This window comes from Coregonus clupeaformis, chromosome 25, assembly GCF_020615455.1.
Source record: "Coregonus clupeaformis isolate EN_2021a chromosome 25, ASM2061545v1, whole genome shotgun sequence".
Taxonomy (NCBI): Eukaryota; Metazoa; Chordata; class Actinopteri; order Salmoniformes; family Salmonidae; genus Coregonus; species Coregonus clupeaformis.
This window is the reverse complement of record NC_059216.1, coordinates 5,568,087-5,585,191: the sequence shown is the minus strand read 5'-3', so window position 1 is coordinate 5,585,191 and position 17,105 is coordinate 5,568,087. Positions and strand designations below refer to the sequence as shown.

Genomic DNA, 17,105 nt, shown 5'->3' with positions numbered 1-17,105 from the left:
CTTAGCCCACCATAACCTAATTTTGCCCTGGCTCCTATACCCAGCTTTCTTATTCTTGACTGCCACTAGACCCCATCTATCTTAACTTAATAGTTTGCTGTCTTTTTCCTTTCTTATTAGAGGGGGTAAATTGACTTGCTTCAGGTCTAATTGTACCTGCACTCTCACAGAGCCTTTCCACACCATTCATAACCATGACTCTAATGCAGTTGTGTTACTTGTTAATATCATACCAATGACAAGTCAATATAAGACACGGTCAGGAGATAATCATAGTAAGGTAAATAGAAACACTATCGACTACCTAGCTAGTGTGCTGCAGTTGAACAGAACACAGGGTCTGTTCTACCTTGTGCTGGCTAGTCATGTCTGGGACATTTATGACCCAGACAGTACTGCACTTCGTGTTCCACAGGGAAGTGTTTTAGATGAGAGTTTGACGCCACTACCTCCTTGACACAAGGAAATTGGTATGTCCTCGAGCTGTTGTGGAGGTAGTGGGGTTTCATTGTTGTGTATTTGAGAAAGGAACCATTGTCCCTGTGTTCCAGGACCGCCTGTTCTTTGTGATGGAGTTTGTCAATGGGGGCGACCTCATGTTCCACATCCAGAAGTCCAGGAAGTTTGAGGAGGGCCGCGCTCGCTTCTACACCGCCGAGATCACCTCTGCACTCATGTTCCTGCACAGCAAGGGCATCGTCTACAGGTCTGGTAGAGCATGGTGCTTGCAACGCCAGGGTTGTGGGTTCGTTTCCCACGGGGGGGCAGTATGAAAATGTATGCACTCACTAACTGTAAGTCGCTCTGGATAAGAGCGTCTGCTAAATGTCTAAAATGTAAATGTAAATGTCTGACACACAATCAAATGCTCTTATATAGGAATAATAATAATAATAATATATATATATTATTATATATAGAGACAGCTAACATTTCATTGGAGTGATGCCAAGGTGGCAGGTGACTGGTTCTAATCCATCTAGTCTTTTTACGGGGCTGTTGTCAACTTACAGTAATGGCCAACACAAAGGTCTCTGTCAAGCCTCATGTTGATAAATGTGGCAGCATCATGTGAGTGGCTATGCTAAATGTCAGTGCCACATAGCATGACTACTAGCTTCACGTGACGAGCTAACGTCCTTTCCTGGAAATAGCCTAACCCTAGTACTCCAGGTCTTGCTCTATAACAGTACTAAAGACCTCGTGCTGACTTCTCAATTTATGACCCCAGATGTAGCCCAAGTGTATTATGTAAAGTAATCGCTTTATCGTGTCTCAACTATCTCTTCCTCGTGCTCTTTCACCCTGAGGTAAAGGGCTCATATTATCAGCCTATCAGGGGCAATACAATTGTAATATATTTTTTTGTAAAAGTGCTTTAACCTTGATTTTAGTCCATTAATATAGTATTGAATCGAAGACCAGAGCTAATAGTACCTGATGTCAACATGTTACAGACCACCAGCTTACCCTTTTGAAGAAAACATGAGTTTTAGCGTTTGTCTTGAATGTATCATGACTAGTTCATAATCTCTTTATGTTTGCTGACTGTGCTGTTAGTCATTCTCAGATTTGAAGACCAGATCCACACACAAAATAACTACCCAGCTAGCACATTTTGTTCCTTGGAAGTTGAGGGAATGTACGTTTTTGGTTCTGGGAACAAAGCCATACGTTTCCTGACTGGTAAAACTGAACGTTTTTTAAATGTTCTGAGAACGGAAGTGAAAATGTAGCTTGTTCTGGGATTGTAAATGTTTTGTTGCAGGGAGATTCTGAGAACGTTTTACTATGGTTCCCTAAAAGTTTTCCTGGGAGGTTTTATTAACATTCTGAGAACGGAAATTATAGTTTTTTTAATAAGTAACACTGCTAGCTTAGGTTAGCTGTTTTTAACTACTAGCACAGATATGACACATGGAAATTCCTTTGCTTAGGCATTAATCATGCAGACACATTTCTTTGTTATTGTGGCAAGGCGTCAGTGAGATTCGAACCTATGATCGTCTCTTCTCTATCCATGGAATTAGTCCACTGCGTCACCAGGATGGAGCTAGCATGCCATGTTTTTTTAACTCATACAAAGCTATTAATTTTTGTCTATTCAAACAGACCCCACTTCGAAGTAAGCACTCATTAAGATCAGGCGTGGCCAAGTAGTGGACGCGGCAAACACATCTGAACACACATAACAAGATAGAGGATGGAGACAGTTTTGTTGACGCTAAGGACGGAATGTATGTTTTCAATAACATTCTTAGAACGTTCTTTGAACGTTACTAATGTTTTCTTTTGGTGTTTATGGAACATTTTTTATGTTCTGAGAACAATACTTTAAATAGAACCATGAGGAAATCTGCAGAAATCATTATGCATTACTTTAAATCAGGGCTCTCCAATCCTGTTCCTGGAGAGCTAATTATTAGAATCAGGTGCGCTAGATTAGGGTTGGAGCGAAACCCTACAGGACGGTAGCTCTCCAGGAACAGGGTTGGAGAGCCCTGCTTTAAATAGAACCATGAGGAAACCTGGTGGAAACATTATGCTGAAGTATTGAAATTCCCTCAGGATAACGTTGTTTCTTAACGTTCTCTGAACTATTCATTCCCAATGTCAAACCAGTTGGAGAACGTTCCTAGAACATTACCAAAACTGTAATTAAATGTAACCATGTATGAACTTTTAGGAAATGTTCTGTTAATGTATTGAAGTACCAAGAAAATAACTTTATTTTGTCAAGTTCCTTAAATGTGCTGAGAATGTTCCAAAGCCAAGCAACTGTCATGCACCATTCCCAGAACGTTGTGGGAAGGTTGTATGCAAAATAACCATAGGACAACCACGCTCTAAGAAACATATGGTTCTCAGAACATTATGTGCTAGCTGGGTAACCATTAATATGTAAAATGGTCTGGGTGTACATCACCAACTTCTCCCTCTCCTAGAACTTCCCCCTCACAGTATTCTAGCGAAGCACTTTGTTCCTCTTTGGCTGCAGCTGTTGCCCAATCACCAGTTGTAGATGTGATTCGCAGCAAATCAGCATGACCGTTTGACCCCAAGGTCATGACCACACCTTCACTATGACCTACATCTCACAGACAAAGGTCTAATTTATATTGTCTGTCAGATTCTCCTCCCAGCCAGCCATGCCTCTCACAGGAAATGATGAAGAGGAAGTGAGTGGATGAGATAGAGACTGAGGTTGGTGTAGAGATCTAAATAAACACTGAGCTAAACCAGAGGACAGGAAGCAGGCAATGTTTGTGATTAAGTGGAGGGTAGCTGAGTAGAACAGTGTGTCATTAGACTTGAGCCTAAAAAAAACACCTGGCTCCCTCACAGGCAGCTGTCTGTTGTTTCTATGTAAAACTAATTCTCGCAGGGCTGCTTGTCAGTGTTGATGTTGTACTGAAGCTTCATGATGCCCTGTAACCCTCAAACTCAACTCTGGACCTCAAAGCCAGTTCCACTGCATTTTTTCATTGTTCCCCTCTAATCAGGGACTGATTTAGACCTGGGACACCATGTATGTGCAATTCATTTTCAGGTAGAACAGAAAAACAGCAGGCTCCAGACCTCATAGGGTAAGAGTTGAATACCCCTGCCCTATAACATGTAGTGAAATGTGTACTCCTGGGTTGAATTCCCATGACATTAGTGTTTGGTTGCAAAGAGAGCTGCCCTCACTTGGCCTGTGTTTGTTTTGCCGTGAGCCAGGGGCACCATGAGGAAGTGAGTCAGTGTTACACAATGAGTTTACAGCCAGTCAGGACAGGACAAACCAGCTTAAACCAACCACACTATCCTTCCAGTAGTGTGTTTGTGTGCGTGCGTGGCTTAACCTGCCGCACTGTCTTTATCTCTTTCTCTCCCTCTCCCTCTCCCTCTCTCTCACACACTTACATGTTTTGTCAGATCATTACCTCACCTTTACCTGCTCACTCACCATGCCAATCGATCACCTTGGTAACATGACATCACTGCTGTGTCACCTGATCTCAGATTAATGCTATTGGCTGGGTTAATCTGTTTTTCAGACTGCCAAGGCTCTAAAGGCCTCGATGGGGAGGAGGAGGGGCAGCCATTAGAGACAGAGACACAAGACAATTTAGTGTGACTGGGGATGATTTATTCTGCAGGAAATTACTTATTACTCTGCTCTGCTCCTACCTTATTGTTTCTCCTGATAATAAGTATTGCTTCTCCGCGTTACAGTGCTAATTCAAAGACGCTAGACAAACTTCAAAGATACTAGAGCGAGAAGAGCGCAACGCCAAAACATTTAGTTAATGTCTATGTTTGAAGTGTTCCATTCATTTCCCATTTTGACAGGTCAATATTGACACTGCAGCCCAGCCCCCTCCCCCCCATATGAATGTGACAGACTCCTCTCTGCTGCCAGTCATTTGTCGTGACCAACAGTAGGTCTCTTTTCAGGTCTTCTCCGTGTCTCCTGGTCCTACAGGTGGTCACTGTCCTCATGTGGACTATACTCACCACACTCTTTCACCTCAGACTTATTTTTAGCAACAACTTTGAAAGGGGTTGGCGTGGGACAGTTTAGCAGTCACAAAATGTAATATAGCAGCATTTGCTGACTCGCTGATAATGGGGAGCATACTGGAAATACTGAAAATATAGTTAAATAGTTGCCAAAAAAATGTTAAGTGCAGATTTTTGTGTTTAGCTGTGGCGTCTACAGGTCTGGAGATGTCTGTAATGAGGTATTTATGTGTGAATGTTTATGTTGTGTTTTCCAGGGATCTGAAGCTGGACAATGTGCTCCTTGATAAGGACGGACACTGTAAACTGGCTGATTTCGGCATGTGCAAGGAGGGCATGTTTGAAGGTGTGGCCACGGGCACCTTCTGTGGGACTCCTGACTATATCGCCCCAGAGGTCAGTTTAACCCCCTCTACTCATATACCCCTTCCGCTGCTCTAAGATGGCATTCTTTACCCCAATGGTAATCATGAAACATCAGTTTCCCATAAATCTGTCTGTCATTAGAGTTCACATTCTTTAGGAGCCAGCCCAAGTCCCAGCCCCACTACATCACCCCACCACTCTGAATACCAGCACTGTGACCACTGGTCCTCTAGTCCAGCCTCTCTGGTGGTTAGCAGCTAGGTAACACACCTGTGTTGGATTGGCCACCTGCCACCATTTCAGTTCTGTCAGGAGAGCCCCATCTGCCTCTCACAGGCTCTGTTTGCCAACATTCTTTAAATCCCCACCACCAAATGCACCAAGAGAGGGGTCCTTTGTGAATATTAATATTAATGTATGTATTGGAGTGTGCATGGGTTTGTACGGGAAGCATTTAGTCCGATTTTTATGACTAAAGGGCACAAGTCTGGATTTATGAAGGGCTTCATTGCCATCCCCAACACTCAGTCCTCAGTGTATCCCAATGAAGAGCAGCTAAACTCAGTGACCGGTCTTGGCTTAGTGGAGTTTGGTGTTACCTTCTGTAATATTCCAGGTGATGAAGTACAGTACAGGTTCTTTGCTGTGGTGTGTAAAGTGGTTTGATGTGATGTGTTGTGGGTACCCAGATCCTTCAGGAGATGCTGTACGGGCCGTCTGTGGACTGGTGGGCTCTTGGTGTGCTGCTCTACGAGATGCTGTCTGGCCATGCCCCCTTTGAGTCGGAGAACGAGGACGACCTGTTTGAGTCCATCCTGAATGAGGAGATCATCTATGCATCCTGGCTGAGTGCTGATGCAGTAAATATCCTGAAAGCTGTAAGTCTATCCTTAATGCGGAGCTCATCAATCTTTCCTGAATGACCACAGTTAATCATGTCAATTACAGTCAATGTTGTTCATGTTACAGAGGCCTTTATAGTGTTTACATCAGAGAATGTACAGGTACAGTGCATTCGAAAAGTATTCAGACCCCTTGACTTTTTCCACATTTTGTTACTTTTAAAATGGATTCAATTGTTTGTTTTTTTCCTCATCAATTTATACACAATACCGCATGATGACAAAGCAAAAACAGGTTTTTAGAAATGGTTGCAAATTTATAAAAAATAAAAAACGGAACTATTTAAATAAGTATTCAGACCCTTTGCTATGAGACTCAAAATTGAGCTCAGGTGCATCCTGTTTCCATTGATCATCCTTGAGATGTTTCTACAACTTGATTGGAGTCCACCTGTGGTAAATTGAATTGATTGGACATGATTTGGAAAGGCACACACCTGTCTATATAAGGTCCCACAGTTGACAGAGGTCGAAGGAAGTGTCCGTAGAGCTATGAGATAGGATTGTGTCGAGGCACAGATCTGGGGAAGGGTACCAAAAAAATTCTGCAGCAATAAAGGTTCCCAGGAACGCAGTGGCCTCCATCATTCTTAAATAGAAGAAGTTTGGAACTACCAAGACTCTTTCTAGAACTGGCCGCCCGGCCAAACTGAGCAATCGGGGAGAAGGGCCTTGGTCAGGGAGGTGAGAGAAGGGAGAACCTTCCAGAAGGACAACCATCTCTGCAGCACTCCACCAATCAGGCCTTTATGGTAGAGTGACAAGACGGAAGCCACTCCTCATTAAAAGGCACATGATAGCTCGCTTGGGGTTTGCCAAAAGGCACCTAAAGTACTCTTAGACCATGAGAAACAAGATTATCTGGTCTGATGACACCAAGATTGAACTCTTTGGCCTGAATGCCAAGCATCACGTCTGCAGGAAACCTGGCATCATCCCTACGGTGAAGCATGGTGGTGGCAGCGTCATGCTGTGGGGATGTTTTTCAGCGGCAGGGAGACTAGTCAGGATCGAGGGAAAGGTGAACGGAGCAAAGTACAGAGAGATCCTTGATGAAAACCTGCTCCAGAGCGCTCAGGACCTCAGACTGGGGCGAAGGTTCACCTTCCAACAGACTACGCAGGAGTGGCCTCGAGACAAGTCTCTAAATGTTCTTGAGTGGCCCAGCCAGAGCCCGGACTTGAACCCGATCGAACATCTCTGGAGAGACCTGAAAATAGCTGTGCAGCGACGCTCCCCATCCAACCTGACAGAGCTTGAGAGGGTCTGCAGAGAAGAATGGGAGAAACTCCCCAAATGCAGGTGTGCCAAGCTTGTAGCGTCATACCCAAGAAGCCTCTTGGCTGTAATCGCTGCCAAAGGTGCTTCAAAAATTACTGAGTAAAGGGTCTGAATACTTATGTAAATGTATATTTCCTGAGTTTTTTATTTATAAATTTGCAAAAATTTCTAAAAACATGTTTTTGCTTTGTCATTATATGGTATTCTGTGTAGATTGATGAGGGAAAAAATACATGTAATATATTTTAGAATAAGGCTGTAACGTAACAAAATGTGGAAAGCGTCAAGGGGTCTGAATACTTTCCGAATGCAATGTAACTGCCAAAATAAAGGAAACCCTTGAGTAAATGAAGGACACAAAGTACAGTTGAAGTCGGAAGTTTACATACACTTAGGTTGGAGTCATTAAAACTCGTTTTTTCAACCACTCCACAAATGTCTTGTTAACAAACTATAGTTTTGGCAAGTCGGTTAGGACATCTACTTTGTGCATGACACAAGTCATTTTTCCAACAATTGTTTACAGACAGATTATTTCACTTATAATTCACTGTATCACAATTCCAGCGGGTCAGAAGTTTACATACACTAAGTTGACTGTGCCTTTAAACAGCTTGGAAAATTCCAGAAAAGTATGTCATGGCTTTAGAAGCTTCTGATAGGCTAATTGACATCATTTGAGTCAATTGGAGGTGTACCTGTGGATGTATTTCAAGGCCTACCTTCAAACTCAGTGCCTCTTTGCTTGACATCATGGGAAAATCCAAAGAAATCAGCCAAGACCTCCAAAAAATGGTAGACCTCCACAAGTCTGGTTCATCCTTGGGAGCAATTTCCAAACGCCTGAATGTGAATGTAAATGTAAGGTTCCACATTCATCTGTACAAACAATAGTACGCAAGTATAAACACCATGGGACCATGCAGCCATCATACCGCTCAGGAAGGAGACGCGTTCTGTCTCCTAGAGATGAACGTCCTTTGGTGCGAAAAGTGCAAGTCAATCGCAGAACAACAGCAAAGGACCTTGTGAAGATGCTGGAGGAAACAGGTACAAAAGTATCTATATCCACAGTAAAACGAGTCCTATATCGACATAACCTGAAAGGCCGCTCAGCAAGGAAGAAGCCACTGCTCCAAAACCGCCATTAAAAAGCCAGTCTACGGTTTGCAACTGCACATGGGGACAAAGACCGTACTTTTTGGAGAAATGTACTCTGGTCTGATGAAACAAAAATAGAACTGTTTGGCCATAATGACCATCATTATGTTTGGAGGAAAAAGGGGGACGCTTGCAAGCCGAAGAACACCATCCCAACCGTGAAGCACCATGCTGTGGAGGTGCTTTGCTGCAGGATGGACTGGTGCACTTCATAAAATAGGAAGGCATCATGAGGAAGGACAATTATGTGGATATATTGAAGCAACATCTCAAGACATCAGTCACGAAGTTAAAGCTTGGTCGCAAATGGGTCTTCCAAATGGACAATGACCCCAAGCATACTTCCAAAGTTGTGGCAAAATGGCTTAAGGATAACAAAGTCAAGGTATTGGAGTGGCCATCACAAAGCCCTGACCTCAATCCTATAGAAAATGTGTGGGCAGAACTGAAAAAGCATGGAGCAAGGAGGCCTACAAAACCTGACTCAGTTACACCAGCTCTGTCAGGAGGAATGGGCCAAAATTCACCCAACTTATTGTGGGAAGCTTGTGGAACGTTTGACCCAAGTTAAACAATTTAAAGGCAATGCTACCAAATACTAATTGAGTGTCTGTAAACTTCTGACCCACTGGGAATGTGATGAAATAATTAAAAGCTGAAATAAATCATTCTCTCTACTATTATTCTGACATTTCACATTCTTAAAATAAAGTGGTGATCCTAACTGACCTAAAACAGGGAATTTTTACTAGGATTAAATGTCAGGAATTGTGAAAAACTGAGTTTAAATGTATTTGGCTAAGGGGTATGTAAACTTCCGACTTCAATTGTATATTGAAAGCAGGTACTTCCATCCACACAGGCGTGGTTTTCTGAGTTAATTTAATGATAATATTTTTGCATTGTAATTCCAGAAAATGTCCTTAATATATCTACAGTAATAGTGGAATTGTGTTTTGTAATATTTTTTCCCAAAATTAATAATCTTGCCCACACAAAATTGCATTTTAATGGTGTAGCAGCCTTATTGGTCAACAAAAGTCGGACCGGCTCTTGTTGTCAAATTTACTGGGGTCAGCAGATCTCTTGTCAATTAAACAACGTACCAGTCAATTTGACAACAAGAGATTTGCTGGCCCCAGTCAATTTGACAAGAGATGGTTCGTTGTTGAATTGTTACATGTAGTACCTTTTTAAGCAATTAACATCCTATCATGCTTAGGGTCATGTATAAAATTGCCCAGTTGCCCATTATTTTGGCTACCATGGCTAGAAGAGATTTCTTTGAAAGAGGGGTCTCAAAGGAGCAAAGGGGTTTAAAGTGTGTGTGTCAGACACCAGATCTCAACCCAATTGAACACTTATGGGAGATTCTTGAGCGGTGCCTGACAGAGCGTTTTCCACCACCATCAACAAAACACCAAATTATGGTATTTCTTGTGGAAGAATGGTGTCGCAACTCTCCAATAGAGTTTCAGACACTTGTAGAATCTATGCCAAGGCGCATTGAAGCTGTTCTGGTGGCTCATGGTCGCCCAACTCCCTATTAAGACACTTTATGTTGGTGTTTCATTTATTTTGGCAGTTACTTGTATGTCAAAGAGTACAATTTGTCTCTGAACCAAAGAGCAAGGAAATCAATATCTGCACAGTTGTATATTTAGAGCTTTAGAACCAATAAGTACAATTAGCCTACCAGTCAGCTGTTTGCATAATGGGATACCAACATTATAGACCGCCAGTTTTAAGTAGCAACGCTTCCATACGAACGTAACTGGCACCCAGACATCTGTGGCTATATACACAGGGAGAGAATGCATATAAGCCGCAGTGGTGTAAAGTACTTAAGTAAAAATACTTTAAAGTACTACTCATTTTTAGAGGTACTGTACTTTACTTAACTATTTATATTTTTGGCAACTTTTACTTCACTACATTCCTAAAGAAAATATTGTACTTTTTACTCCGTACATTTTCCCTGACACGCAAAAGTACTAGTTACGTGTTGAATGCTTAGCAGGACAGGATAATTGTCCAATTCACACACTTACCAAGAGAACATCCCTGGTCATCCCTACTGCCTCTGATCTGGCGGACTCACTAAACACAAATGCATCATTTGTAAATTATGTCTGAGTGTTGGAGTGTACCCCTGGCTATCCATACATTTTTTAAATGCCGTCTGCTTTGCTTAATATAAGGAATTTGAAATGATTTATACTTTTACTTTTGATACTTAAGTATATTTTAGCAATTACATTTACTTTTGATACTTAAGTATATTTAGAACCAAATACTTTTAGACTTTTACTCAAGTAGTATTTTACTGGGTGACTTTCACTTTTACTTGAGTAACTTTCTATTAAGGTATCTATATCTTTACCCAAGTATGACAATTGGCTACTTTTCCCACCGCTGATAAGCCCTCAGGTTAGAGCGATCACACAGGGCAGGGGTTTGGGGATAGTTTTTGGTCAGTGCAGCGCTGTAGCTGGGTGTATAACAGATCATCTGGGTCCTAGTGTATGACTGTAGCCACACACACAGTGCTCCCACAGTGCTCCCCCCCCCTCCCCCCATTCAAACAGAGAGCACATTGTTTGGTGTTTGACAGTTGAGATGCTGAGGTTGACATTTTCCCACCTCATATTTGACTGTCAAATAAGAGAGGGGTAAATGTGTTTCATTGTCTTGTTGCTTTGCATTAGAGGTCTTCTCAGATCCCAAAATTGAGATCCGAACCGAATTGGATCCGTTAAATTCTGACCCCACCCCTGAGGTGGACCATATCCGATCCAAAAGATGTCCGAGCTCAGAGAGAATCGCATCGAAATTGGGTCGGTCTGTATCCGACCTACATGGATCCGAAATATAAAAAATGCAAACCAGCAAAAAATGCTGACATGTCTGGCATTGAACTTTAATGTGATTTTTTGTTGTATCTAAAATAATTGCAGCTTAGTATTTTCACAATGACATCCCTATAGTTAGATGGAGAACATTATGAGGTTTTCTTTATTTCTGTTGACCAAATATATGAGTAGGATGATTTTTTTTATGTGATGATGAGCGAATAGTTCACTTTTTTCTGTAACCTAATATTCTGTAGGCCTATTATTTTACTGAGCAACATTACAATCTAGCCTATTTAACTTTTTTGATCAACATTGATTTAGACTAAAGGTAGGCCTGTTTGACCAGCAAGCTGCAAATTACAGGAGGATGGAGTCTCCCATCTGCATTCCTGTGTCATTTCCAATAATTGTGATCTGTAGGTCTAGGTTAGTTTTCTCGCTATGACAACGCTACAATTGGATGTCGAATATTTTGAGGTTTTTAGAGATCTGTTAATTTTGTTTCTGTTGACCACATTTTTGAGATTAGAGGATTTGTATATGGTGATATATAGGACGCCTAGTGAGTGCTGTGTGTTAAGACATATTTTGGTAGGCTATTTCTATAACTCAGGTCTAACTCATTATAATAGCCTAATATTTTTTGTTCTAAATGAAATGTGGATATATCCTTTAGGCCTACAGAATTAGCCTATACAGCCTGAGATTGGTTTGGATGCGGGTTTGATAGAAAAGTAATGCATGCTACGGCTGTGTAATCCTACCGTCCAGAGAGTTAATAAAAGATGAATCATTGAAGAAAGAAGTTGTCCTGATATTTCTTATACCTATCCATGCCATACACAATCAATAAATCGGCAGCCTTTCAATGTCCGGCTACAACGTTTTCTGCAGATAAACCTATGGCTATCAGCACACACACGCAACATGAGCAGATTCACTTGGTAAAAAATGTTTCTTTATTAAAGACGATCAGAAAGAATGTGTCGGTAACTTTGCATTATAGAATAACTTATTTAGTTTAAATGAAAGCCACAACTAGCACATGAATGAGTCACTAATCTTTGCTGACAAATATCACACTTGACTTGAGTCATTCAACATTAGTTAACAAACTGTTATTTTAAACAAAGAAAATACCCAAATAAAATAGCTAAATAGCCTACTAAATAGGCCACGCCCAAACAAATTAGAGAGCCTAAATAAACTAGTAAATTGAATAAATAAAATAATTACATTAAATAGCTCAGGTCTTGAAAATATGGGCGACCAGCTTTTTCCCCTCCTTATCCACAATGTGCATAAATGAGGCCCATACAGAGGATTTGCCTGTCGGGTTTGCCTCCCTGTACTCTCTTTCATTCAGTTTATTCTTCACATCAGCAAAGAATGACTCAATGTTTCATTAACTCACTTTATATAGACAGGGGCTATCACTCTTTCCCACTGCGTCCTCCTCCTCTCCCACAACAAGGAGCCTATTTTACCCCGCGCCACTGACGTACAGTGGCTCATTTTCATAAAGTGAATATGCAGTTTTGTCGCAAAATGATAAAAAATGATATTGACACATTTGGTTTGATGAAAGGGGTAATCATATGAGAGAATAAAATGTAAATGTGTGAAATGTGTGTTTATGTTGTTTAGGAAGTTAAGAACTAAACTCTTCAAATATAATACAGACCTCGGATCCCGGGTCATTATTTCACATATTTTCACACAGATCCGAGGTTCGTGGGCACTGAGCGGGATCCGGCCCAGGATCCGAGGGTTAACTACAAAATGTCGGGTTGGATCCGGGTCAGATATCGGGTAATCCGGTTCGGGTAGATCCGTGAAGACCTACTTTGCATGTCTCTCTATCTGATATAGTTGGCTTTTTCCCTGCATGGTGTCTCTGCAGAGTTTAGTTCTCAGGCCTGGCAGAGTGGATGGATGGCACAGCTCCGGTAGAGCCAGTGGAAAATATGATTGACTCAAATGGGATTGCCCAATTTCAACTTTGTGGTCAGTTGAGAAGGACAGAATTACATAGTGCATTTCTCTCTGTCTCATCATGAACTGAATGACCCATTTCCTTTGATCCTCTACACTTCTCTCCAATGCTCTCATAGCCTCTGCTTGTCTCCTCCTTTCTCTACATCTGCTCTCCTCTCCCCTCTTCTCTTCTCCTCTTTCACTGTGAACTGCTTTGTTCAAATGGAAAAAAACAAGATGGCACTGGGGTGATTAAGAGTGTTACTTAGATTAGATCTCGCTTTAATTCTGGTCAAGTCTCTGTTCGTTAACTGTGTTTGGGTCTGGTGTGACAAGACCTATTCATCTTAGGGTGGACTGGGGGTGAATCTGGCCTCATTCATCCTGGGAGAGAGAGGGCTGCTCATTAGTTTTGGCTGAGTGGGAATGCCACTGCTAGCCCCAAGGTGTGTGTTCAGACTCCTCCGCCAACACAAAGCTGTTCATTTGTTAGTCTGGAATCGCTCCTCTGGGAAATGTGTTTTTAATGTTGGTTTGTTGTGTTTCCTTTGACTCTTAATTCCCCTCAGCTGCTCTAATCCTCCAACTTCAGATGTTAGTCAGAAGAATGTAAGGTCCACGTCTTAAGTCCAGGAAATGGTTGCTTGGTTTTGTTGGCTCACAGTTAAGATGAATAGAATTTACAAAACACGTTTGTGTCTCGCCAGATGCCAAGATGAGCTGGAAAAGAAGGTGCTACTGGGCCTCTGGGTGTGTGTGTGTGTGTGTGTTTCTGCAAGTGTGTCAGGGAGGTGGATGGGATGTCATTCAAGGTCGAACCAGAGCTGATGCAATTCTCAAAAGTCAAATTATAAGCCACACTCAAATGATATACTCCACCCTTTCATTAACACACATTTATATAATTTTATTTTACTTTTATTCACTTCTCATATGCAGTTATATTTCTGTTCTCTCCACAGTTCCTGACTAAGAACCCAGCCCGGCGTCTAGGCTGCGTGGCGGCGGAGGGCGGGGAGAACGCTGTGACTAGCCACGCCTTCTTCACTGGAATTAACTGGGACAAGCTGAACTGCAGGGAGCAGGAGCCGCCCTTCAAACCCCGCATCGTAAGACACACACACACACTTGATACACACCCGACACACACACCTGATACACGCACTCCGCATCGTAAGTCTCATACACACACACCTGATACACCTGATGAATCACACACACAACTGATACACATGTTTGATGTCAATACAAACTGTTTACAGTAGACACTACGGTTGAATTGTAAAACCTACCTCTGTCTTATTGTACCATTACAATGCACACCCAGTTTACTCTCTTATCCATTGTATTATGGTAGGTAGTGGCCTGGGTTATGAAGGACATGCAAATGAAGGTGGTATCTGTTGGCAGTTAACCCCAAAGTATTTATAGAACCTCTCACTGATCTTTTGTGTTATTGTAACGTTACCTCCTATGCTGTCTAACCAACACTCCAGAAAACTGCGGAGGACGTGAACAACTTTGACCCAGACTTCACCCAGGAGGAGCCCACCCTGACGCCCATTGAGGACCTCCTTCCCTCCATCAACCAGGACGAGTTCCACAACTTCTCCTTCACCTCTCCTGAGCTGCTGGACGACTAGGAGGGCCTGTGTGACACCCCAGCACCCCCAGACTTCTGCTCTACCAACTGAGCCATACAGGACCACAATGTGTCTGGCTCTGGCTAGTTCACAGGCACAGTTGACTGGTTGGCACTGCCTTAGCCTGTATCTCTAATGTTGAAGGGCAGTTTAGACTCCGCCCTCGTCACTGTGGGATATGACTGTCTGGTTCTCTGTGGAGAAAGAGAGAGAAGTTACTCAATGAGGCCAGATTTTAATCAGATGTTCTGTTTTTCCATGATCCTTCCTGTCATATTTGGAAAACATGGGACAGTCCTGACTTATAACCATTTTACATTTTAGTCATTTAGCAGACGCTCTTATCCAGAGCGACTTACAGTTAGTGAGTGCATACATTTATTTTCTTCATAACCTTGTGTATTAATGCGTAATAATGCTCTTACAGTATCTGATTGACTGCAATGCAAAGCCATTTTAATGGCAATTTGTCCCCTGATATGGAAAGATTAATTTGCCTACAGGTACTTCAAGATGAATATGTCACTTTTTGAACAATTGGGAATTGTGTGTGTCTGTGTGTGTCTTTATTAACTTGGCATACCTTTTGTTCAATGCTGGGATCATTATTCAAGATAACTGCCTGTGACTCCAGCACAGTCAACACAAATGATGGCAGGGAAAAGGGTAACGTAACCAGCACTGGAAAGGTTTCCCAGAACAACTGAGCTGCTCGTTAATACTGGACTGCAGAGGGGGCTGTGTGAAATAGTTTCTCAGTGATGTGAGTCCTTTACGGAGAACACACCCTCAAACACACACACACACACACACACTCACTCAATCATTCGAGTAGATAAATGTCAGACACTTTCCCCTTCCCTCAAACACAGGGATGTGGTATGTGGAGAGAGAGAAGAGAAAGGGAGAGAGGGAGACATTGTGTCTTACACCTTGTTTTGTCTCTGCTTTTTAAGAATACATCTCACCCTGTGCCCTGTCAAAATGGTACATTGCTAAAGCTTTGTTCCCTGCATTTAAGATTGGTTTATGAAAGCATATGTTTCTAGTGAGAAGTTGTTTTTATACATTATTTTCTGAAGGAATCTTTTGTCATTGGTCAACAGTGTGAGATGATGCAACATTTCATCTGTATTGACTGAACTGGTGATTCAGAGCTGTTGTGAAATTTCAGAAAGTTTTTCTCTGTTGCATCTGCCTGCACATATCAGCACCTGGTGAAGAGTTGGGTAAATTGAGAATGTATAGCAGATGTCAGACAAGGAAGAAAACCAATTACAAACATGCCAATGGTCAAAACAAAAGCATATTTTTTGGATGAGGTTTATATGGATTAAGGTGTGCTTTAATAACTGCCAATACCTAAATTCTCTTATTTTTATTTTATCCAGTTCTTTGTGATCACAGTCCTTCAACAGTTAACTTAATACCATTTATTAATTTCCCCCAGACCCACCCTTTCTCACACACTCACTGAATTTATCTGCAATGAGACATTCCTTGTTTGTGGGCAGACAGGCTGGGAGACAGGCTGCAGGCTGCCAGCACAGTGAAAGCTCTTTTCAAGGCTGTAAATCATGAAGGTAATGGAAAATGCTCTCCAATGTCCATTGACTTACAGTGCCTTCAGAAAGTATTCATACCCCTTGACTTATTCCACATTTTGTTGTGTTATAGCCTGAATTCAAAATTGATTAAATTTATGTTTTTTCTCACCCATCTACACACAATGATGAAAAAGTTGTAGCTAATTTTTTGAAAATGAAATACAGAAATATCTAATTTACATAAGTATTCACACCCCTGAGTCAATACTTTGTAGAAGCACCTTTGGCAGCGATTACAGCTTAGTCTTTCTAGGTAAGTCTCAAAGAGCTTTCACATCTGGATTGTGCAACATTTGCCCATTTATTATTTTCAAAATTCTTTAAGGTCTGTCAAATTGGTTGTTGATCATTGCTAGACAACCATTTTCAAGTCTTGCCATAGATTTTCAAGTGATTGAAGTCAAAACTGTAACTCAGCCACTCAGGAACATTCACTGTCTTCTTGGTAAGCAACTCCAGTGTAGATTTGGCCTTGTGTTTTAGGTTATTGTCCTGCTGAAAGTTGAATTCATCGTCCAGTGTCTGGGGAAAAGCAGACAATCAGGTTTTCCTGTAGGATTTTGCCTTTGCTTAGCTCCTTCCCATTAATTTTTTTGTCCCGAAAAACTCCCCAGTCCTTAACGATTACAAGCATACCCATAACATGATGCAGCCACCACTACGCTTGAAAATATGGAGAGAGGTACTCAGTAATGTCTTATATTGGATTTGCCCCAAACATATTAAGTACAAAAAGTAAATTGCTTTGCCACATCTTTTGCAGTATTACTTTAGTGCGTTGTTGCAAACAGGATGCATGTTTTGGAA

The 17,105-nt window shown here is 41.7% G+C and overlaps 1 protein-coding gene across 1 annotated transcript in view; it reads left to right on the top strand.

The window, feature by feature from the left end:
* Positions 1–16,352, top strand: part of LOC121539355 (protein kinase C eta type) — a 34,146-nt gene extending 17,794 nt beyond the window's left edge. The window contains exons 10-14 of the mRNA XM_041847776.1: positions 552–706; positions 4,764–4,902; positions 5,562–5,750; positions 14,011–14,157; positions 14,545–16,352. Of these exons, the coding sequence (XP_041703710.1) occupies positions 552–706; positions 4,764–4,902; positions 5,562–5,750; positions 14,011–14,157; positions 14,545–14,691 (777 nt within the window). The 3' untranslated portion in view covers positions 14,692–16,352. The remainder of the gene's footprint in view (positions 1–551; positions 707–4,763; positions 4,903–5,561; positions 5,751–14,010; positions 14,158–14,544) is intronic.
* Positions 16,353–17,105: the final 753 nt, after the last annotated feature.